The sequence below is a fragment of the Anser anser genome (genome assembly GCF_964211835.1).
Source record: "Anser anser genome assembly, chromosome: 1".
NCBI classification, from domain to species: Eukaryota; Metazoa; Chordata; class Aves; order Anseriformes; family Anatidae; genus Anser; species Anser anser.
The window spans coordinates 58,391,430-58,417,394 of NC_139720.1; the positions used below are offsets into that span (position 1 = coordinate 58,391,430).

General features: G+C 37.3%; 1 protein-coding gene across 2 annotated transcripts in view; it reads right to left on the reverse strand.

Moving 5' to 3' along the window:
- The window catches only part of POLR3B (RNA polymerase III subunit B), a 74,347-nt gene that overhangs the window by 29,726 nt on the left and 18,656 nt on the right, over window positions 1-25,965 (reverse strand). For both annotated transcript variants that reach the window (XM_083802541.1, XM_083802542.1), the window contains exons 10-19: window positions 25,160-25,282; window positions 23,522-23,638; window positions 22,089-22,223; window positions 16,344-16,505; window positions 12,985-13,185; window positions 11,534-11,696; window positions 9,361-9,514; window positions 7,588-7,662; window positions 6,706-6,804; window positions 4,029-4,156 (exon numbers count right to left, since the gene is read on the reverse strand). In XM_083802541.1, coding sequence (XP_083658667.1) covers window positions 4,029-4,156; window positions 6,706-6,804; window positions 7,588-7,662; window positions 9,361-9,514; window positions 11,534-11,696; window positions 12,985-13,185; window positions 16,344-16,505; window positions 22,089-22,223; window positions 23,522-23,638; window positions 25,160-25,282 — 1,357 coding nt within the window. The remainder of the gene's footprint in view (window positions 1-4,028; window positions 4,157-6,705; window positions 6,805-7,587; window positions 7,663-9,360; window positions 9,515-11,533; window positions 11,697-12,984; window positions 13,186-16,343; window positions 16,506-22,088; window positions 22,224-23,521; window positions 23,639-25,159; window positions 25,283-25,965) is intronic.

A 25,965-nucleotide genomic window follows, 5' to 3' on the forward strand; every position in this document is an offset into this window, starting at 1 on the left:
TACTGCATATATATTATATATATTATTATATATATATATTATTATATATATTATATAGTATATTATATATACTGCATATATATTATATATGCATATATATTATATATGCATATTCTATAATATAGAATACTGCAATTTAGCATAAACAGGACAGTGTTATTCTGATGCAGAAAGTTCCCAGAACTCACCAGAACGACCAGCCAGCCACAAGCAGCATTTATCCAACTCTGTTGTATTACTTACAACATTACATTTCACAACAAAAATTAACATGGATACCAAAATTATCTACTTAATACACAATCCAAAAAACCTATTATTGCACATGCCAAGAGAAGAATTGCTGTACTTCTGTATTTCCCCCAACTTCACCACAGATTTTCTACCATTCTGTCCTTTTATTTGAGCACAAGCCAACAGAGAAAGGAGCATCGGTTTTGAAGGCTGCACTGAACCTTGTAGTTGGGCTCCAACTCAGCTCCCAGAGATTTTCCCATTACATGTTGTTAATCGATCTGGACATTCAGCGTTTGAAATATTCTTTTCACCACAGAGAGATTAAGAAGTCAGTTAAAAAGATTATGGGGAAGTCTGACTCATTTCTGCCCCAGCACTCCTGTGCCTGCTGCTGGGGAGAGAAGAGCTGGCAAAAAGGGACCGTGCCGCAGAGCACAGACGCTGCTCTTCAAAGGCGAGCGGCAGAACTGAGCCCTGGCCACAAAGCACCCAGGTCCAGCTGTGAAGACCAGCACCAACCAGTTTTGTTCTGACCTTTGCTTCAGTTCCCTGCCAATAGGCTAGCTGTACAAAATTTGGGAGCGCTTCAGCTCCCAGCCCACTGACGAGGCCTTTCACGACTGTCAGAAAGCAGCCACCCCCAGCACTCGGCTCCTCGAGGCACATTTGTCTTCTCAACTCAATTTTAACACATTCAACTTGTTACAGCACGAGGAAAAGCAGTATACCAAGAGCTCTGCTATCTCACAGAAGCAAAGAATGTAAAACCTACAGCATTTTTTTTAATATCAGAGAAGTTGCTTCAACACAGACTTCTGCAACGATGTTCTTGCTCACCCGCCGCCTTGCCTCAAATATTCCCTGCTCTTTCACAGGTTGAAGTGAAAATTAACATCCAAAACCTCCTTCCCTTACTCAGACTTGCGTTACGGCATTTGGGTTGAAAGCGCAGCGCGCAGTTGGGCTATGACAGCGCACAGCTTGCTTTGTGTGCCCACACAGCCGCTCTCCCAGACGGGTGTGTGCCTGCACAACGTGGTGGGTTCCTGGCAGGAAAACGGGTGCTTTCATGTCTTACCGGCTCTTGTACAACGCCTCACAGTCACAGAGCTACAGTACGTAAAACTGACCCGTTTCTGTAAGTTCATGTGATTGAAAAGCTCCATTTAAAATTATGTCTCTAATCACAGGCAACTATGATCATTTTAAACATTATTGGAGCAACACGTGGAATTCAAACAATACAGCCTCTTGTATTTTAATCTTAAATATTTCTCAGATTTTAAGCTTCTACTGTTACTTCGGCACTGAAATGTCAACCTTCAACTGAGAGCCTTGCAGCTGCTCTTGTATTTGCCACCTAACCCTACCTTTCCTTCAGTCTCATTGTACAACCAGCAAAATATGGTAAATTATTTATGTCAAAACAAAGTGATTGCATTTCAATTTCATTTCACTGAAACCCAGTTTGCTAACTAAACTACGCATAGCTCTAGTCCTCCAACAAGATGACCTATTCTGCCCATGAAAGGGAGCTATTTTTCAGTAATATTTAATATTATCCCGCAGGAACACTCGTATTTTAATACTTAACACTTGTCAAGGATACTGGATTACAGACCTCATTGCAATCTCTGATGGCTACCCTTCATTTATACGTCCTTTCGTACCTTTCCCTATACTTGGTACCACTAAAACCAAGCCAAGCCTGTCCAAAGCTGTGGGCACTGCTCTGTGAGGTGGTCAGAGGGAGGTCAGCGCTGAGTAGCACAAGGGCCTCCTCTCTGAGCCAGAGCCCGGGGCCTTGCTCTGTGCCCCTGGGTTTTGACAGCTGAGGAGTGACACAGTGGACTTGGACGTGAGTCTTTCCATGTGGCCATGTGGGACCTGGAGCTGGTCTGCAATTTTGGAGTGGGAAAAGAAAGAGAAGTGTGAATAGTTACATAAAAGCTTGGCGTTGGAAGCACTGTGTCACATCTTTCATAAATAAAATCAGAAAGAAGTATCTGTAACCTGTTTCAGGATTATCTTCTAGGTCTCGTTTGATCTCTAGGTGTAGAGCAAAAACTTTTCTGCCGATACGTATTGCCACTTAGGGTGCCTTTTTAAAAGCAGTTATTACAAAAAAAGGTTCAGGTGCTTGAAGATACTTGAGGCACAGCAAAATATAACTCGGGTCATGTGCCAACTTTTCAAATATACTTTTATCTAGCTGCTTATTCTTTGAGTCAGGTGTTTTGTCATAACAAACTGAAACAAAGGCTTTTTTTTATTGCTCAAGATATTCAATGGCTTTTGTGTTCCTAGCGTCAGCAGGAACGTCAGAGGATTGTATCCAAGGAGCTAAATGTGCAAGACCTAGGGTCAAAGCAGCTGAATACACCAACCTCAGAAAACACAGACAATGAATTGCAAATGACACTCAAAACAAAACGGGAAAAAAACCTTCACACAGAAAACTACAAAAGAACTCCACAGATACTGAATTGGCTTTCTGTACACACTGATCCTGCTTAACTGTGTGTGGTAACCAACCAAACCTTCTGAGACTAATAGTCATAAAATAGAGACTTGGGGGTGGGAGAAAAGATAATGGGATGGGGGAGAACTGTAAGGAGAAAGATTGCATTGCCCCTCTTTTTCTTTTTTTTTTTTTTTTTTTTTAATTTAAAAGGGGAACATGCATCTGTTGCTATTTTCTGCTATTTTGATGTGCTGACCATGACAGTTCAGCACAAGGCAGTTACTTTGCTATTAATTCTGCTGGAGAAGCCTCACGAAAGGTGCAGTGTTTCAGTTTCAGACAGACAGCACAAAACAAATGATTTAGTAAACCTAAAAGAGGTGGCAGTTTTTTCTACTGTAACTCACAGCTTCCACGCCAGCCATCAACATAAGACCTAAAACCAGCATGTACAGCACAAGTCTGAATGCAGCTGCCCGAACCGATGTACTGCTGGTCAGGTTCTTTCTGGGACTCACTCTGGCTCGATCATGGGCTTTATGACTTTGATGCTTCAATGTTAGTTTAGCTATGTGGTAAAGGAAGGATTAGAACTTAGTTTGTGTTAATTACCCACCACAGCACATTTATAAAGCAGTTGTTTTTTTTAATGACCAGCTACCACATTGTAAAAAGAATGAAGTGATCAGAAATTAATTTTGTTTCAGTCATTCTGCTGAGAGGCCATTACTACTTGCCTTCTTCATCCAAAACAAAACAAAACGCCCCAAACCTAAACTGCTGCTGTGGGAAGTGGTCAAGTAACTAAGCCATTCTATAAAGTCAACATTAAATTTTTTTATTTTTTTTTTTAAGGACGACTACTCAACTAATCAAGGCAAAGTCTCTTTTCTTTGCACTCTGTCTCTCATTGTGAGAACACTTTTTTACTCTTTTTATCTGGAAACCCATAGCACACTGCAGCATAAAGAGAAAGGAAAACCACACTGCCAATCCTCCAGTATGCTGAAAACTTCAAAGTCATGATGATTATAAAACAAACAACAACCAAAAAACAACAAGAAAAAAGCTACAGTGCCCTATTTTCTCCAAATTTTAAGCATTAGGACCTGCAGATATGGTCTTCATTCAGGAAAACTGGCTTTTTTTAATTGTTTTCTCTAGCAATTTAGAGGTAACTTTTCATTACTTCATCTAAGCTAAGAGGTGTTCTCTTCCTGGCAAAGCTTTTATGTTAACTAGGAAAGAATTTCTCTGTTTTGTCTCTTTCTCTACATAGCACCAAAAAACTATGTAACACTCCAAAACAGAATTAAAAACATCTTACCCATTGCTTGTTTCCCCATGGCACACTGGTAGGTGTTTCTCGGGGACTGGTTGTGGTGAGGATACGGAATCAGACCAGCGCAGACACCAAGAAGCGTGAAAGGTTCAATCTCCAAATGTGTTGTATCTCTTAAAAGAAAAAGCACCAATTATAGCAGGCTTGTGAACAAACATTGTAACTATCATTTATTTATTTTAGCAGTATATCATAATTCTTCCATTCAATTCTGCTCAGGAAAATATAAGCCATTAAGATCTCAAAATATGGATTCACTATCCAATTTTTTTCTCTTTATACTTTGTTTTCATTTTAAGTGTTTCCACATGAAAAGAAATGAAGGAGAACAAATTTCCATCAGGGGGAGAAAAAGCCTCTAGGTAACAACAACCTGAAGGAGCTCAGCAAGACAATAAAACTTCAGTTTATACAGTAAGTCCTAAAATGCCTTAAGGAATGTCATCTCGTGTAACAAGAGTCTTCTGCATCATTACCAATCTCAGAGATCTAGAAATCCACAGGAGACATGGAAGAAGGAGGAGCAAGACAGATTTGGGTATTGAAAAAAAATAAAAGTATAGTTTCAGTTTTCCAAGGTCAGTTATATAATGTCAGTTAGAGAGAAAACATCTGTGTCCAAACCAGATCCAGTGCCACGAGAGATATGCCATAATAAAACAATATTTGAAATGCTCTGCAAATATTTTGGAAGTAATTATGTTGTTAAAAGGCGCTACTGATGAGAAATAAAAAGACATGGACAAGAAATAAAGACTGAGAGATAAGAAAACAAAATCCATTCTACCTGGCAGGAGCTTCAGAGGAGAAAGCTCATGCTCAATAAAGACAATTAAATCATAGTGTGCACTGGGATGCAAGTGGAGTGACTAATAACTAAGGATGGAGTGTACAATAAAGCTTGGCTGGAGCAGGTCTGCTTTTTAAATCAAGATAAGCAACTAGGAAACACGAAATTTTGAAACGAAGCTAATTGTGACTAAACTTAGCAGCCACTATTTTTCTTCTCCTGATAAAAAGCAGCTATGTTCATTGAAGCCTGCCTTAAGAAAACAGAAATGGCAGAATCCCAACGGCAGTTAAGTAATTCCAAAATGGTCTCAGGAGCCAGTAGTAATCTTAAAGCATGGACTGCTCTCCCATTCTGCAAAATTTCGCAGAACTACTGACACTTCTCAAACAATAAAACAAGAGGCTTAAGAATGTACTGACAGAGAATTTATCAAATTTCTTCAGAAAGTACCAGTGCATGGAATTACACATATGTTTTCAAATGGAGTAAAATTCAACATGAATGTTTTTCCATGGAGATCAATCTTATTTCATCCAAAGAAGATGCTAGATCCTAGTATCTTAGGATATACTTCACAGTGCTAATGAGAGGACTTCAAAGTTTACAGAGCAGTTCAGTTTCTTCACGTCGAAATGCCACTGCCAGAAATGGAACCAAGAAAGGAAGGCAACCTTATGAGTTTGAAAATAAGAGTTACAAATGGGTTAGGAAGAAATTGAATGCATTAAATAGAGTCAAATCCTCCAAAGAAAAAAACCTTAATTGGATTGGAAAGGCAAAGAGAGGATACCGTAGCTAAAAGAAGCCTACATTACAAAAGCAGGAATGTTAATGGGATACTTCACAATAGCGGATTGTATCAGTTGTATTAACAGAACAAGTTGTACCAACATGGTTGCGCCATTTAAAATGCAAGATGACCAGCTGGGGGGAAGGGGGTACAGAAATCAGCTACTCAAGATGCAGGAAATATTAATACTAAACACAAGGAACAATATGCTTCTATGGTGTGAGCTCAGATACTTACGGTGCTAGTAACTACAAGCACTTAAGCTAAACTCAAAGCAAGTTGACGGACAACACAAGAATCTCCCAAACTTTAGCAGATATCATGGAGTCATTTCTTCACACTGGATTTTCTCCTGTCTCCACCTATTTCTGAGTAAACAGTGATTTCAGGTGATGCGCTCCCATTAATCTTTCTAGCTGCATTAGGTGTCTGGTAACTTAAATTTTTCAGCTCTGATGCTTTATGGAAGTTGCTTAATTTTGGCACAAATGACAGCAGTTGCGTGTGCTCTTATTTGCTCATATATACAGAAGCCAGACAAGAGCATGCAAAAGTGAAAGGTGAAAGTGAAAAGTCAAAGGTAAGGTCTCATTACAACAACTCAGGCATTTAACGTAAGCTTGTTGTCTAGGATCCCCATACATCAAGAGAGAAATTTTTCCAAAGGACAATCATGACATCCTAAGAACATAATTTAAAAGGGGAAATCATTTCCCTCTAAATTCAAAATGTATAAAATTACTTACAATGAGCAGTCCCATGATTAGAAGAAAAACAAAAAAGCCACATCCAGAGAAGCAAATGATACACCCTTAAGTATTTCCTATTACTGACAGTCAGAAGCAGAAAGAGATTTCCCCAAAAAATAAAATGCAAACCACTTTTTGTAACTCTCCTATGGATAATTTAGGACGTGTGTAAACAGATTTCTTTATCTTTTATCTGGCATTGTTTCAATCATTAGCAAGGGAGCCAAGTGTATGTGTGAAAATAGTGACATCATTAATACACTTGCATTTTGAAAAGTTGCCCCCTAAAGGTTTTTCCAGTACCAGTGTTTAGTCTGAATGCATACTTACTTGTTAATTGTATGTTCATATAGTGCAATGTTACAGTCATTTTCTTCATTCACATCCAAATATTCAACAAGACCTTCATGCAAAAAGTCTTCAAAATTCCTATAGTTAAATTAAAAAATTACAGTGAAAGGATGGTCTTTTCTTATGTTTCTGCAAAAACTGAACTACAAAATACATATATTGAAGGAATGTCATGTGTAGAATGTAAACTAGAAAAACACATTTACACGAAAGGTTCTATGCATTTTACATATTTAAAGAAAATAGTATTTTTTTTAATTAATCCCCTTGTCCATTCACTGCTTCACATTGACTGACTGATGATACTTAATTGAACAACAAAGTATAATATCCTGTATGTACCCATCCTCACCACAAAGGCAGGTGACTAAGTGTAATCCAGCAAGTTTGAGACATTTTTACAAAAGCTAAATTTAATTGCTTTTCTGCAAATACATTTTTTTTTAAATACATAAACTAAGAATTTGCAAGTAGTTTCAAAACTAATTCTGAGCATGTCTGTTTTAGGGTGGTCAAGTTGATATTCCTTTAAAGCATTTGATTTTCAATTATGAGAAGGATGGGAACCTCCTTGGGACTTCTATTTGTGGAAAGGTGAGGCTGTGAGATATGTGTATATTCTACATAATCACCAAATTTCATAGCACTAAAAAAAAGCAGTAAGACTAGACTTTATTCAACTTTGAACAGAAAATCTCTGATACATTGATTTATATGTATAACTTCTATGCATAAAGGTATAGGAGAGTGGACTTCTCTACATAGCTAACCAAAAATGTGAAATGACTGACTGACTGGATTATTTCCACATAGTATTTACAGACAGATGTGAAGATGAAAAGGTCTGTTTGAATTGCATACCTGTAACCCTGAGCCAGTTCTTCCATATGCTTGTTTGTTACTGCAGGTTTTTGCTTCTTTACAATTATATAGGGTCTACAATTGAAAAGAAAAAAAGGGAAAACAGGATTCTGATAGCAAATGCTTAGGTAACTTAATTTATACTTACAGTAAGAACACTGCCTACATATCGCCCATTTTATAAACCACTTTTAAAATTTATCCACCCTTAACTGATTCAGCCACATAAATTTAATTAATTATCCAAACCTTGGTTTGATATACAGATATCATGAACTGATCTATTGTCTTTGAAATAGCAAAAAAGCGTAAAAGAAAAATTTAGATTTCAATTTTGAGGAGGAAGCTTTTTTTTTTCCCCCTCTAAATCTTTAAACTAATATCTTCTAAGTTTCACCTATGTATTTTGTTGATGACTTTAAAAGGCTTAAGCCTTCTCATGCTACAAAGCTAAGAACAGCATTAAGTTCTATGGATATTTCAGAAACTTCACACAACACAGAGTGAATTTGTGCTTAAATGCCCACATGCAGGAATGTATTTTGCTGTTACTTACACGCTATAAGGTTTAGGCATTTACTAAAGGCTGCATTAGATGAATCCATAAATTTCAACAGCACATGGACCTCTGAAGGCTTCCTTACCACAAGGAAACACTGACACAAAGGATGGCATGCAAGAATGAAACGTCAAGGGCTGTTGCTATTTGGACAAGTTGCTCTTATAAAGAGCAGCAATAGCTACAAGATACTTGTGGAGTCCACTCTGAAGTCTAAATAACTGTTTGAAGACTAATGAGCACTTTTAAATGGTTAACAGGGGGATCTGAACAATTGCAGGGTGGGGGGTGTCACAAAGCACCTTGGTAAACTCCTGGAAATACATGTGATTTCACTTCTCCCTCTCTTAAAAAAAGAAAATAAAAGTCAGGACTTGCTGCATCTCCAAGCCTGCAGAATAGCTGGTATTATGACTGGAAAACTGATTTCTGTACTACTGAATTATGACCCTACCACTGGATGTCTTGACCAGGTACAAACCATCAGATAATCATACATGTGCTATTTTGGGGCCTGCAGTGTATGTCAAACTGCCTTCAGTATGCTCTGAATTGCAATTAATGAATAAGGTGGAATGCCTTATAAATATGTTGAATACCCTGCCTAGTTAAGGGTAAGCAATGAACTAAACCAAAACTGTGATAGACTTCCTTGTTGCTACAGCAAACAGGTACACACATGAGGAAGTTTTGCACTACAAGTATGGGCCCTGAAAGGCAAAGAGTAGCTTCTCATTCTACAATGTGATATCACACACAAGATGGCTGCTTGTTCCTCACTTCTCTACAGTGATATCTTACAGAAGAAGTAAAAATAAATAAATAAATAAATACATACATAAAAAAAACTTCAAGGACATGAGACATTACTGCAGTTACTGATTGTGTTGATATCCCCTTCCTCCTCCCTTGCCCCCCCCCCTTTTATTTTTTTAAAGAAGTTGGAAGCAACATTTTGTTCTAACTTCTTTGTAACGATAAAACTTATTTACTTGGGCCTTTTTTTACGTTGACTTACTACATAGTATATTTCACTGATCAGTGTACTTTGAATGAGAGTTATTTAAGGAGAAAAGAAATGCTTAAGTCCAACTGAATCTGAAAACAGATCATGCATTTAAATCTGTACTTGTGAAAGCCTTAGCCCAGCATATTTACAGTTCATAAAACAGTGTTTATAGCAAGTTCACTTATAATTCTGATGAGATGTTTACCTGCACAACCTCCCTCCATCAGAGGAAATGTACACACATCTGTCAGAAAGATTTGTAGAGATGGAAACAAACTCATTGATATAACCTGCTCGACGCATTAATCGAAACGTGTTGACCAGTTTTTGATGATCACGTATGACACCAAGGATGTTACCTACTCAGATAGAGAAAAAATTCATGGTCCATTCTTTGCATATCTAAAACTCTACTTATAAATTCTGATCATGTCTAGCATGCACGTAAGTAGTTCCTACTTCTTGCAAATAATAAGTATTGTCATAACATTCACCCTTTAGATAAGAATTACTCTTTTTTTGTGTGTGTTTTTTTTTTCCTGTTTTTAATCTCACTAAACATAAAAATGTGTCTAAGCTTCACAGGCCAACTACCTATTTGCCTCCAAGTAGCTTCAGAAACCAAATGGTGTGCTTCATCCAGCTTTCTTCAACTATGCTTTCGCTCATATGCCCAGGTACCAGTCAGTGTACAAGCAAACATTTCTGAAGCCTGGACATTCAGCTGTACTAAGAATGGACCCAAATTTTCCAAGAACTGACCAGGGAACTGCCATGCTGCTTTATCAGAAATTTTAGAAAGACATGATATTTTTGATATATGTGAGCACTCACAAGAGCACCAGAATTTCTCCCTAAGGAACTTAGCTCAACAAACTATTACTATCATAGCAGGTCACTTTTTATATATACTATTTAAAATACTTATTTAAGTATTCTGATGCATGATGAACAAACAAAAGTCATTTTTAAAGAGTCACCTGACCAAGGTCATCTTAACATATAAAATACAACTAAGTGCAGTGCCATATTAAACAGAACTCTTTAGAGAGGGAGACAAAGCTCAACAGTTTATAGAGTTTCTAAGACAATACAAAGGTCTTTATAGTTGAAAGAATTTGTACTTAAAAGATTTTCTGTCCTCTTAAGTCACATGTTCAAATCTGAAACAAGTCACACATCCACAAGACTGGGATTTTTTAGAATTAAAACAACAAACTGGTAGATTGAACAGTTTTGCCTCATTTAGTACTAGATCATCTACATTTGGGAATGTAACTGATCTTGCTCCATACTACAAACTGAGCTTGTGAAGGAAGAATCCAATATTTCTGCTCTGTACTTCCCTTTAGACCATAAAACAAAACAGAAAGAGTACATGTGGTTTCACTGAACCTTATCTTTACCATACTGCTACAGAAAAGCAGAGCAAAGGAATGCAGTTTGGTCAAGCATTGCTTTCATGTTACTAGAAGAAGGCAGGACTGAAGAATAATTGCTGTTTAATTCAAAGGTGAATGGAGATCTTACTCATGGTGACAAACACTAAATACTAGCCCCTGGAATTGGATGCTGTTGACAAAAGACTATTTTAAAATCACAGTTGTAGTTTTTAAAATATCACTATTTTGAAATCTGATATTACAGTAACTGCTGATTTAGAAACACTGAAACATCAGTTAAAAAGGAACATAAGTGTGCAGATGCAAAGCACGTATGCCAAACCACTCCTCTAACAAAGACAAGTGGTGCAGCTTGTTTTCCAAAGTCTAATGTTTTCTAGTCATTCAAAAAGCAAGTCAAGTTGTCCCTTAAAAGGTAGTTTTAAAGTGATCATCATTGCTAAATATTGCAAACAATTACGTTGACTTTCTGGTTTTAAACACAGTTGCATGAATAGATATAAAAATACATAAAGACTGCAATAAAATGAAATACATTTTGTGAATGAAGCTCTGAACTTATAAATTGAAGTTATTACCAGTTTAGAAGCATTATGCTCTTTGAAAAGTACCTTATCAAGGGCTAATTTGGTGAATGACTGGAAAAAACAAACAAACAAACCTGTAATGGTATGTACATTTTTTTCCTACCTATTCATGGAAGTGTATTTAAAAACAGTACTGAAATTGAAAAAAGCTTCAATTTCCCAGCTGCACACATCTGCGATCAGAGTTCTAAGGACATCTTCACATAACTAAATGCTATCATCTGGCCTTACTCTGCCCAACTCTTTCAAAATATTTGCAGATGAAACTACCTTCAAGGGGAAAACAGCGTCTGTGGTTGACCATGCTACAAAATATTGTTGGAGGGTTTCTGAAGCCTAACTCTCAATCAGCAACAAATCAGAGTCAGACTGCTGAAGAGTTACATACCGTTAAGAAAAACAAGGAACACATTTGGATATGAAAGCTCTTCACCACAGAGCAAGTTGACATCTTCAACTCCAAGATTACTGGCTAATTTAATAATCGGGCCGTCTTCCATATCTGTAGTAATGTGAGTCATGAGGGCAAGGTTTTTAACCAAACCACAAGCCTAAAATTAAAAAAAAAAACACCTTTTATTCATTTCATTCCAAAGTAAAATATTAATACAGCAAATATTTTTTTCTTCCAAAACTGTGCTTACAAGCAACAGAAAAAAGTCAAAGTATAAAGTGAAAGAAATGAAACAAAATAACTGCACTGAAAAATATGGAAGTATTTTCTATATCACACAGAAATGTAATGTTTTAGCATTTACAAACTAATAAAAAATACAGATGCTGAAGTAGTAGATCTTATTTTATCCAAACATATATAACTTTATCTCTTCAAAGCAACAGTTACTTAGAAGCATAATATTGCATTATTTACAGAAAATCAAGGAAATAAATTCAGCAGCATGAGAAAATTAGGATGCTTACAATATACAATCATAGTGTGTGATTCTCCAAGATAAAACATAACTAAAAGTACTAATAATCCATCTTTAGGACAAAAGTTAGGCTAATAAATTGTAGTTACCAAAACTGATTGTTTTGACTCAAGACATCAAAAATTCTTTTATTATTTTAATGTAATTTTAACTCTATATTTTTGTGCGGACTTTTAAATAAAAATACAAAACCAGTCTATTTATCAATTAGCCAAATGTGAAATGAAAAATATTGAAGTATATTAAACAGCAAAATTTTATTTCAGCTGCTTTAGGAGAGTAGCTCATATGAATTACATATTTATGCCAGAAAGTTCAGAGCTCCCACAGGACATTCTATTCAGAAAAAAAAAAAATCATTAAAAAAAACCAAAACTGCCAGCATCAAATATTTGGTTGAAATAGCTGCATGATCTCTTTAAACTAAAAATACATAAAGGTTCTTTACTTCCTTAAACTAAAGCAGTTCCTGTAATATTAATACATGTTTCCAGAAAAATTGCAGGTTGACACTACAATTTCAAAACACTCACTATATTCATTACAGAATAAAGGGATGAGAGTTTAGGATTCCTCTTTTTCTGTCCTGATCAAAAGAGAACGAGTAACTCTACTGCAAAAAAATAGGAGCCAAATATAGCCATATAGCCAAATTATTTCTGAACAGTTTCCAGCCAGTCCACTCAAAAAGGAAAAAAAAAAAAAAAGGCAATACAATACTGGGATGTAAACAGATGGGATGTGAGAAGACAAACAAGCTATGTTATCAGGATGAGGATAATTTCTCTCTCCAGACACCTCTTCAGAAAAACTCCTCCTCTGATGGAGGATCAGCAGCTTCAAAACAAACAATGCCACCATTCCTCAGGAGGACAGAAGTACTGAAAGCAGCATACAAATCCCTTACCTCTCCTTCAGGAGTGTCAGATGGGCAGAGCATTCCCCACTGAGATGGCTGTAGTGATCGAGGGCCGCTCACTTTCCTTGTCTTTTCAAACTGAGAAGAGATTCTGGTCATCATGCCCAGAGCAGATATATAAGACAAGCGGGACAGTACTTGTGTCACGCCTTGGCGGTCCATTTTGAATCTCTTCAGAGACCAATTTCCCTTTAGAACAAAATGAACATTTCAAAATAGTTATCACAGCTTATCCCTGTCTCGACACTACGTGTCCTTTTTCCAGTATGTAGGCTGAATGATAGAAAGGGAGCTTTGCACAGCCAATGTTGCCCAGTTATATAAAACAACTTTCTAATTACCTATCTGCATATAAACTACTGGTTATGACATACTTACTTACTAAAGTTGAAACAAAAGAATTGCTCTTTCAGATGAGAGGATACACGTGCTACAACACTTTCAAGCAAAAAAATTGTTCATCATGTGTCCTTCACAGGTTAATCAATACTCGAATTTAGCAAATTTGTTAGGAAACACAGATGTTTATAGTGAAGAAATCTGACATTAAAGCTGTGTGCACTTTCTTAACACCTTTTAGTTTTAGATTCCTAAGGAAAAACTCACTTGTGTCCTGTCATAGAAGAAGTGTGGAGTTTTTAGGTCTATCCAGCTTCTCTAGTAGGATTATACCAACTACAAAATGCAAGATCTATGAATATATCAACAGTTCATGTTTCAGGACTGTCAAGTCTAGTGTTGCTTGTGGTTTTAATTAGAGCAGAGATGTCCAGAGAATGTTCTAGGATACAATTATGTTTCCATGGCAAGCGGATCATCTCTACCAATATCCATCATTTCACTGCAACCTAAGCTAACAATTCTGCAGAACTGTTAGATTTTGGTGCTACATTTATTGTTTTCCTGACATCTACTCCACATACAGTTCCCAGTACCTGAGACATGCAGATACAGCATGCTGTTGTCCCAATTACTACTATTTGCCCCAGTCACCATGCTACTGGGCAGTCCAAAGGCAGTGAAGATCTAGAAAGTAACCCTTTCCCTAGGATTGCCAGCTGTTAATTCCCAAAACCTTTTTGATAAACTCTGTCCACCAATGCTAACAAGGAACTTGAAGCTTGCTTGCTCTACTGCACTGAAATCCTTTTGCTTGGCTTTTTTAGTAATGCATTAACAGCATGATCCCATCTTGTGGTAAACACTTAGAGACCACTACCCATCCCAGTGATTCTGCTACTTGCTTACACTGGAGAAACTATTAAATAGTCTGGAAGACTTCCCTTTTCTCTTTCTTACAGAAAGAGGAGACAACACCCAAGAGCAAAAAAGTCAAAAGAAACCTGCCCACTTGCTCACCCTTCTCACTCATTAGCCATTTCGTTCTTAAAGGACTGAGAGTTATCAGTATATAAATGGAAGAATGCAATAAATCGGTAGTTTCTCCTCATGCTAGAAATGACTGTGTCTGTAACCTGTACTAGCATGTAGTTTCGTCTTGCTCACTGTCCAAACAATTGTGAAATCTCAAAAATGGGACAGAAAGGGAAAAAGGGAGGAAAAACACTGAAAAAATAATGTGAAAAATTACTTATGTTTAGAAGGGGCTGGCTGACTCCTTCAAAGTTGGCTAAAACAAAGCAAAACTGGGCCAGGGCTGCAGCAAAAACATCCTTGCTAGAGTACTTCCTACTGAAAACTCCTGTGAACTGAAGTTTGCTCCCTCAATGGCATTGGATGAATCTGCAGACGCTGAATTGTCTGTTAGACCTGTAGCATTACTACCCAACCTACTCTGTCTTCTGGTATTTTCCAGGATGCAAAGACAAGCTATAGTAAGTACCACTGAACACCAGTGAACGGTGGATTTAGTGATGTTATGAATTCTTCCGCATGCTACTGGTGTAATTCTGAGTCTGCTGAGTTATTTCATGCTCTTTGAGACTATCATTGAAGCATTCTGGTGAGGCTGGAGATGGTTGTTTCCAGGAATGATTTTTATGGTATTTGCTTAATCTCTTGAATAGTATGCACTGGGCATTGTTCCTGAGAAATTATTTTCAATGGTTAAGAGCAGATGGCGTTTAACTGCTTATGCAGCAGTAAAAAAAAAAAAAAAAAAAGTCGTAAGATAGTGGAAGAAGGAAGACTTTACAATATGTACAGAATAGTTTGCAGATTTATCTCTGTCAGTCCAAATGGAAAAACTGGCACCAGCTAGAAGAAAGCACCAGCATTTAGAGAAACAAATCTGTCAATTGTTTTGGTTATGTGCACTGTAGAGATTTAACTACATTTGGGGCACTCGTAAAATTAAATAGTGATAAGCTTTAACACTGGGATTTGTACGTAACAGACTGTTGGTTTTTTTTGGATGCAATTTGTGGAGTTAATTTTGTTTGCAAGAAACGAAGAAAAACCTCAGTTTCATGCTAAGCAGAAAAGCCCTCTCAAGAGTTCCAAAGATTAAGAACTAAGTTGCACAATGTCTACCAGCTACTAAAATACTTAGACTAATCTAATTTCTTACAAATTCATGCATTTCAAAGTCATTTAAAAGCTAGTAGCTAGATTTCAGGAGACGTCTCACAAATTGCTCTTGCAGATGTGTGAGGTAAGAGACAAAGTTAGTAATTATAATTTGTTCTTGTCCACTGACGTGAATGAAAATATCCACTCCAGTAGATAGATGTGCAAAAATTTAACCAAGACAAATATTTTGACTTAATTCCAATCTTTTTGCAAAAATACAGCATCTAGCAGTTTTCCTGTTACAGTTTTGTATTATTAGTGTTGACATAACAGAAAAGTACAAGTTTCCATGCTACAAACTTGCTCACACTAAATTTACTCATACTAGCTGCTTCATATGATTAAAAAGACATCACCCTTCAAAGAGCTCAAAATTCAGCTTTTTTTTTTGGGGGGGGGGAATTGTCTTCCCTTCATGATGTTTTCCTGCTGTTTTTCAACCACCTTTTGGACATCCAATACAGCTTGACCCTACCTAAATCCAGGTAATAAAAAATACCACGAGACACATAATAAAGCAGAACATACAAGACAGCAAGTTGGATAAATACATACACAACATACACAATCACTGTTTGAAATGTGCTCGTCTCTACCATTCCATGACAAACACTCCAAACACCACTTTGAAATAAATGGTAAAATAAAAAGTGGTTTGATGATTAATGATTCTTCAGTGAATTCCAAAAGCCCTGCCCATGACAGAGTTTTGCAGTTTTAATCTATAAAGAAAGTTAGATAGATTTGACTAAAGACAGTAGAATCATGAGAATAAAATTTACACCATTTCATCATGCAGAAAAAAAAATACTTACTGTGGAGATGGCATTTACCATGCCATTAGTGATCTGGTCTTGACGCATATGCTTCACTACATCAAACTGAGCTGCACGTTGCTTGGGGATCACCTGGTCAGCAATCTTTTTCAGCTCAGAGTTAAATTTCTTGAACAAATCTTCAAATAGAAGAGAAAGAAGCTGGAAATACAAAACAATTGCATTAAGGGACAAATGATACCTCTCCAGGTCTTGGAAACTGGGGGAACAAAACAGATGTTTTAATATTTCTACCTTTATAATTCTGGTCAGTTAAAAGATATCCTGTCTGATTCTCACTTTATATTTTTCTCACAAGATTTTTGCTTCTTAAAATGAAGCACAATACTAAAAAGATTATTTTATAATAGAAAGCAAAGTGACATCTTTTAAATATTTAATATCCTAAATGCACAATCCTGAATTGCACACATGATTTGGAGACTAGACCAGCTTCTGTTCTAATACTAGATGCAATAATTGTAGTAAAGCAACAAGTGAAGAGTCACTTTGAGGTATTCTATTACTGAAAGTAGAAAAGGCCATTCAAAGTACCCCTTCCCAGGAGCTCTTTAAAATGGACAAGACAGATACCCATGCAACTGTCATAGGCTGTTAAGGAAAGCAACTCAGCAGGACAAAGTCTGGAGGCAGTGCACAGTTTGCAGGACAAGAATGAAAGACAGAAGGTGAGCAGTTACCGTAACTCCTAGACAAGTAGAACTAAGGACTTTTTAAAGGTTCAAATACAAGCTCTGCTCTCAACAGGTGGAAAGATGCATCTCAGGTTTTGTAGGCAGCTTCATCACTCAGATACACTTTTATCCTGCTACTTTCTGAAAACCAGAATCCATGAAAAACCAATCACACAGTCAGACTGCCCACTTGATGCCACCTGTCATCTTTTTCCACAAGCAGTACTATCTGAAAGGTGCACTGCCCTTCCACTTTTCTCCCGAAAAAAGTAAAAAAATAAAACAATGAAGCTACCTAACACAAGTGAATTGGGAAAAAACATAGCAATACAACTCTTCAGAAGTGCTGCGATTTAAGCCAATTATTTCCTCTATATGCATACTAATTACTTTTAGTTCTTAAAATCTCCATAAAAGAAAAATGCTAATAAAGTTTCTAGCCTGACCTTTTTTGCTCTCTGATTTGCTTTGATTCTACAGCTTGTTCAACCTCTCCTTGCGGACACTAACAGTTTTCCAAAATACTTAAAACTACATTGTATGACACATTTTAAGTGTTCACAATGATTAGCGAGCAGTGTAAATTCTAAAACCTGGCAATCCTGTCAAGGGACTTGATTTTACAGCAGCTCCAAATGTCAGAAGGACTAAAAATGCAGCAGCTACCAAATGCCAGAAATGGTAGTTCCCAGTGTACATGTCACCGTGAGGCCGAACGAGCTAGATTTTTGGCCATCACAAGCTAAGACTTCCTGGAGTCAGTTGTACAACTTAATCTCTGTATGTACAGAATTAAACTGAATTATAACTGTCTCCATTAAACATAGTTGTAACATTTCTTTCCCTTCTGGAAACAAAGAAAGCAAACCACACGTTATTCTATCAGTGGGATGGGCCACGAGTTTTCACTTGCTTTCCTCTACCTACATGTCCCAGCTGGGCTGGCCAAAACATTTGGCAGATGGTACTGTAAAGCAACTATCTAAATGATAAAATACCCTTTTCACTGGCATTACATATGCATTTAGGAATAATCAAAAAACACTGGAAACTCAAGACAGACACACAACTTGCAAGAAAACACTCTCACTGGCCTTAACAGAGAGTAAGACCACTCAACAAGAGCAAGTAACACTCTACAATATATAGGGAACACTTACTGCTCAGTTACTAAACTGTAAACCAACCACACAAACACACACGGTTTGTTAACTCTTGACAAAAATGGCATCCTATTTCCATTTAGGACAGAGAGTCTTTGCTGGAAACTGTTTAAGTGTTTTTTGTTTTTGTTTTTTTTTTTTGACCTGGCTTTGGTACAAGAGGAAGGTGTTGGAGAACCTCTTGCCCTTCCTGATCTTTACAGTGCTACTCACCTTTACAAGATGATACCCTCTCGCTCCTATCAAAAGAAATCCAGTCACCTGCAACTCACCTGTGATGTTACAGCTCATTTAAAGAAGAATTTCCTCAGAAATAAAAACACCTTCTCTGAAGCATCATATTAAGGAGAACTTACTGGTGTCTCAAAAAAATAGATTATGAGGGATGTGTTTCAAATGAAGGGAAAAGGGAAGGGATACATGCAGTTTTAAGATGTCTGAAAGTCTTGTTATATAAAAAATCTTTTGAAATCAATTATGTTATACATACAATATCAACAGGTTTCTGAGCAGGACAGTTAACGAAAAGGTCACTCTGGGAAATGGTTTCATATTTTAAAAATTTTATGATTAAGAAATCAAATCTCCTAACTCCACATGCTGTAGGGATTATAAAGTCACATCATCCTTCCTCTTCTCTGAACTAGTAAAGTAAGTTACACCCCAAGTACATGAACTTGCTCGTGTTTGCCAGTCTGAAAAGCGTTACACTTTGCTAATTTCACTCATAGACTCTCAGTCTGTAAGAGCTCTGACTATCTGGCAAGACAGAGTCTCACAATAACCACATTATTTAGGTCAAGAGTAAGTGATTAAAGGAAAAGGATGGAATGCCAGCGATAATATTCAGTGGATTTCATAGTTAGTCCGGGGCCTTTCAGCCTGCTTAAGACAGGATCGCTAAAGAGCAAATTATATTTAAGAAAAAAAAATACTGACAGCTCATCAGTTGATTTTCATTGAAAATCCAAAGAAAAATTAATAAAGAAGTTAAGCTGCTGAAATACAGTTTCACCAATTAGCTTAATGTCAGAGAATTCTAATTAGGCGCCTTGAGATTGCTATTTAGCGTTTAAGCCTTTAGAGTGCCAAATTCTCCCTTTCACACAAACTGGTTGCGAAATTAAAGACATTAGGCAGCCTTAATTATATTATCAGAACAGCTGGGATTAGGCAATCTCTGAAGTCAAGGCGGTATTCTTTTGTCACAGGGTAGAAATCCCTTGCTTTCCAGGGTGCCGGATTTTGGTGCTGTTCCATATCTCACCCATACAAAGCAAGCTGCATTAGAAACAAAAAAAAATGAGGACAAAGAACAGAGTAATGCTTAGCAAATAATGAACACATTAAGGAAACAGAAAAGGTAGGTGAAAAGATTAAGCCTGAAATCAGTAGGTTTTGCTAACACCTCAGCTGGCACCTGGCCTACCAAGCCTCTAGTGGCAGAAAGACTAAGAGAAAGCTCTGTAAACCAGCTTGGCTAGTGGATACAACTCTGTTATCTAAAGCTAAAGCACATTTCGTACTCTCTTGTCCCATGGGGTGTGAAATTAGCAGCTATTGTTTTCACACATCTTTATAAACACAATGCCTTTTATGTCTTTACATTGTTTAGACCGCTATGTTTTTCTCCTCACATGGGAATCTTTTCTTTTTTTTTCTTTATTCAAATTTTAAATCAACAGGATTTTTATTCCAGGAACACGCTGGCATTAAGACAAAACAAAACAAAAAAAACCTCGCTGCCCATTTTAATCACACAAACTTTAGCTAAACACAAACATTTAGAAACTGACAAATGATCTCTATGCTTTTTAGTCTGTAATCCAATCAAATTAATATTACACTGATAACATGGCAGAGAGGAATTCAAGTGTTCAGCTTGAAATGAGCCTTTAAAATATCACGAGGAATCCAGAACTACTCTTAATCAAGCGTTACAACCCCCCCTGCACAGTTCTCCTTGATGTAGAAAAAATATGCACTGCCTTTGTTATGATGATCCTCTACATTTAAACCCCCTTCCCAGTTAATTTAAAATGACTTCATCTGTTAACATTTGTGCGCAGAAGCCTTTTTCTTACAGCTTGTACAAAACTTTTTACCTGCTCTATTTTCTGCCTCTAAATTGCTAGGAAAGCCCAACTGTTTTTCAATCCAGTTAAATAAGGACAATGTGATGGCAGAGCACTAACTACATTGCTTACAGTCACACTGATCTACAGCAACAGCACAACAGAAAAAATAAAAAACACAAATAAATCCATTACATATTGAAACATTTGTTGAACTGGAATACTGCACTGTCTTCTTATCGAGTATTACGCCTTAAAGGTAGATTCTGCTTTGGTACAAGAGTAGAAGCTTGATGGACAGTCCCATACTAATTTAAAGAAAGGAATTTCTTTCCTAACTGATTACGAGTTTTCATAGTTTTATTTGTGCTCAGAGTGTGTTCAGGAGTGTCATCTTAGTTTTTCAGAAAACTAGGATGCAAAGCACGTTTTTACTTTTACTCTGAAATGATTGTGCAAGTGTGTGTGTGTGTTCCCATGTGTGGATGGAAGACAAGGCAGAGTGGGAAGGGGAAGAGGCGTATAAGGCCATATGCAAGGACATCTTAAAAAGTACAATACGAATGAGCATTTCCATTGCTGCAACAGAAATACAAATGATGTGTGGAACTGAGGTGCGTAGCTTCTCCAAGCTGGTGCGTTATGTAAACCTGTCTGGATTTCTAATAACCAGAGATGATACTGAGAGCTAAAATTCCAACTTAAATTCATACAGAGCACAGCAATAAAATCAAATTCTTGTCTAAATCGGATAATCAAATAACTGCACATGGTGAGGAAACATCCATGCCAGGGCAACCAAGCTGTTCCTTCACCAAACAGGCAAATTCCCACTGCTTTAGGAGAATAAAGTTTGGCCAAGAGCTGTAAACCACCAACCTCTCTGTAAAAGAATGGTGCCAGTCAGATACCTCAAACCGTCCTCTCCTTTGCAGCCCTCTGTTACTGCTTCTACCTCCAGTGTCAAAATTCTGCAAGCACGGAAGTCTATGCACTCCATTTTCACTAGTCAGTCAAGTTAATTTACCTATTTTCAAGATTCAAATAACCCCTTCTAGCTTTGCCCTCAGTAAACTGAAGATTTTACCCACTAGTCATTTTTTGCCAGAACTTGAAGGTTGTAACATCCTTCTGGTGGACAAACAGAAGCAGTAGGGGATTTTAACATCTTCGGCAGACACAGCTGCACCCAGAAAAGACAGTAAGAGCCTCTGAAACAAATCAAGTGTTTGTGCTTCCTCTCTTGAAGGCTCAGAACAGAGCTTATTGCTCAAAAAGAAGTGTCTAGTAAGGTTTCAGACCATACACTTTGTTGATTCATGCTACTTCAGAGGCTAGAAAGGCAGCTGACAACAAATAAGCAATTCTAGGGGCTTCTCCAAATTACCGAAGGCTCCAGAGACTGTTCTGTGAGCTGCTACAGAAGCTGGGTTCTCCGTAGTGGCACAGCCTAGGCCTAGTATTTTGGCACCTACTCGACTCCAGTTCATTACCCTGTTGCTTACATAGGGACACTGGAAGATGGATCTTACTGTTGATGTCTTGGCACTAACAGTGTTATGATGGAACTAGAACTGCTGCACTATTTCTACATTTCTGTCCTTTTATCTGGCATAGAGGCAGAACGGAAGTGAGAATACATTTTTTAGTCCCAATTGACGTATCTACGAGTCAACACAGAAAAGCCAAAGAAAATAAAATGAGAGGAAAAACTCTTCAACTGAGAAGACTGGGATGCTTCTTATTTGCATCTTTTAAAAACAGCTACTAACAAAATCCCAGAAGAACCTTAGCTCTGAAGAAAAAACCTACCTGCCCTGCCAACTCCAAACGTTTATTTCCATAGTAGTCTCTGTCATCTACTTTATTTTCTCCTTGAGCTAGAATTACCCTGCGCACCATCACTGCTGTGTATATGCATTTGGCACGGAAGTTGAATTCCTTCACCTGTAAACAAACAAACAAGCACATACTGATGTTGCAGGATCAATTCCTTAGCTGTTACTCAGACACATATTTAAATCAAAAGGGAATCTGGGCTGATCAGGGAATTACAAATGGGATTTGTGCACTTCACCTTCTTAAAAATGCTACAAGTAATATATGTTAGTGACAGTGAAACAGGCAGTAAATGGAAAACAAATCAGAATAAAAGTGTAAGCTGTAAGGATAAGGTCCTGAACTAACAGCTGATACTGCCTAGCTAAAGAAATTACATACGATGATAGATAGTTCAATGGTGCAACATTTCATAAACACTAGGATTACTTTTGACTCATTCCAAATGTTCCTCTTTAGTTTGAGGATGATTTACATTATCTTAGCTACAAAGCAAAGACATTTTATCCATGCCAACAAAGCTCACACCGTAAAAATTGTGTTGACTTTTCCATACGGAACAGTTTCTCACAGACTATTAAAACCTGCTTCACCTTGTGATAAGGACCATCTTTTTCTGCTCATTTTCAAATTGTTGCATATCTACCAATTAAAGACTTGCAACTACCTACCAAGACGTGCAACTGCCTCATTTCATGTGTTGACCACAGAAACCAAATTTGTACTTCACCCTTATAATAAAACAACACTTTCCAGAAGTTCACCTCTCTTATTCCCAACACTTACCAGGACAAAACTTAAGTTCTTATACTATAGGAACATTCTCTTGTGAGGAAGATGAGAGAGAGATTCATTTACAACTTGTCATTATTGCATCCTGATCACCTCCTGTAAGACCATCAGTTCCTGTTTTCTTTTCAAAAGGACTGATGCAATTGCAACTGATGCCATTTTTGGCCATCATCTTTCAAAAGACAAAAAAATAACGCCTTCAAATTTTCCTTAAGTAGAAATTTTTACATTGTGAATATCTTGCAGATTTGTTTTTTTATCTAATTCCCAGCTAGCACCAAAGTTGCTCCTACACCACTGTGTTCTAAAGTGGGCAAGACAATGACAGTGGTTGAACACAGACCAAACAGAATCTCTCTACCCAATGGACTCCAAAAGCATCTTAAGTCTCATGATCACTCTGTTATTCACTTCGTGGTTTTTACCCTCTGCTGCACGATTTTACTAGAAGTCTGCTGAGCCCTAGAACAACAAGGTCCACAGCTCTTTTTGCACAGAGGATTTCAGATACAGTAGCACTCAGAGACATCAACAGGACAAAGTAGCAAGAGAAATTGTTGCAACTTTAAAAAGAACCACACAACTTTACTCCAGCTAAAGAAAACATTACATACAAGAACATGGGTCAGAATAGTTGATGCTAGCAGCTCTCGTGCTTCTTCCATCTTTGTTTTCTTTGGGCCTCCCCACATCCTTTGCCTTCGTACTTTGTTTCCAATATACTTCAGTGCCTGTCAAACAGGACAATTAACTTGAGTTAATATCAGAATTGTAACCTACAAAAATATACAAAGACATCTACATGCATTCCTCAATCAATCAGCACAATCTCACGAGCCACGGATGATACAAACTTCAGGCAAAGTGCAAAACACAAATTATGTAAGTGATGTTAATAAAAAGAAAAAAAAATTGACACAATTGGTTATGATAAAATATACAATGTTATTTATGTTGGTAACATTTGGAATTGGAAGCAGTGAAAGATTATGATTTCTATAATACTAAACAATGGACATTGCAGATATATAAGAAAAAGGACTATGTAAATCCCAAAGACATCTAGTTTATTTCATTTGACTTTTCATCTCCATTTTTTTGTGTACTTGCTGAGTTTAATCCAAGTGTTAAACAGTGAGATACAACCTAGGCACAAATGTTACTGTGTAGTGTCCACATCTGTCTCCAAGAGTACCGTGTAATCATTAATGGATTCTTAGTCTTACTAGCTTTCAAAGAAAGGGAAGGAATCTGCAGAATTCAAAGTCAGACTAGTTAAAGAAACAATCCAGGACCACACAGGGAAGTTTCTGTCTGGAAATGAAGCCATGCCCCCTATGCCAAAGAATTACCCTCTCCACTCCATGACAGACTATCCTTTCCATCTGTTTGTAACCTTCTTCCCAAAATAACTCAATTTCTTTTCGTTTCATCTAGCATTTCTTGTATAGAGTAACTTCTGTATTTCTGTTTTCCTGCTTTCCTGGATGTCTCACATTTCTGTATGTTCCTCCAGCTTCACCGTTTTACTCTTCTGACCCTGAATTTATAAGGCTTTCATGCTACCTCTAAGCTGGAAAAGTCCCAAAAGATGCAAACTAGAAAGATGCTCACTTTAACAACGCTCAACATAACAAATGGAAAGATTTTATAATATTTACAATGAAATAGCAAGAATCAAACCTATCTTCAAGATCTTCCTTTAGCAAATTAATACGTACATACAATGGAAATGAAGCCAGTAAAATGGACTGCGTGCTGGCAAATTAAAAAAGTACATGAGCTGAAGAGAATTCTGGCCAGTCTTTAGCAGGATGAAGGGTGGCTGTTATACTACAAGAAATTAGAACTGGAGGATAACATCTGCTCACAATGAAATGGTCATGTCCACGTCAATGGGGCTTCTAAGAAACAGGGGTATGCCATTTCTTAAAAAGTGGGAATTATCCTCAAAAAACTAATCTTATGGATGTCACTACTTGTCACATACATTAAAACATAAGCCTGGACTTCTGAAAACAAAGCATTTCTTGACTTTGTTTCTTTTCAGTTAGGCAATATAGAGCAAAGCCTAACTTTTGCCAGGGCCTGTCGACCTTAAAACCCTCAGCTTAAAATACTGCCCCCCTCCCCCCCAAACAAACAAACAATCCACCTTGAAACACAAAGTGTATGTGGACTGCTGACAGAGCAAAGTGGTCAACACCATCATCTTTAGATTTTATGGCTTCTGGCTATGTGAAAAGACGCACCTGCATCTGTGTAAAAATCTGAGCTTTTTGGCACTCTTCCAGACTAGGAGCAAATGCAGCCATCACATGTTCCTCTGTGCCAATCATCTGTACAATCTCTTGGTCACTTTCAACACCCATGGCCTAGGAAAAGAAGAATAGACAGAAACAGCACAGGCTTTATGTTAACTCACTGACATTTGCTTATGCTAATTTGGTATTGTTTGTCTGCATTACTACTAAGAAGAGCTAGTTCTTCTCTCAGAAACCGTGCCATCTGGCACTGGCAGCACATATTCTAGCTATGGAAGAACCCGATATGGAAATCTTGATAAGCAGCAGGAACACACACACACACTTTGGAGAATGTCTTTTTCTTCACTGACAGGAGTTAAATTCTGTGGTTTTCTTAAGAAAAATAAATACCAGGTAATAACAACCCTACGTGTGTTACAACCAAAACCAATTCAGAACCTACAATAAAGGTGAAATAACTTAAAATATTACATATGGTCTCTTACCACAAGCAATTTTGCACACTCAATTGTCTATGATACAGCACGTTCTATTTGAGAATTTTTTACATTTTACCTCTTTTGCAGCTCTTTGCATTTAGAAGATGACTTCACTACACAATCCCACTTGAAAGCCATTCTATTATTTCACTGATCCTTGGACACCTTGTTAGACTTTATGCTGCAGAAAAAGCTTAATAAACTAAGAAAGCGCTTAACAGGTTTAGAGAAATCTCTCTACCAGTAAGTGTTTCAAGGTGGCAGCCAGCAGTGAAGGCCTTTGTGGATTCCAGATGGTGCTAAAGCTCCCCC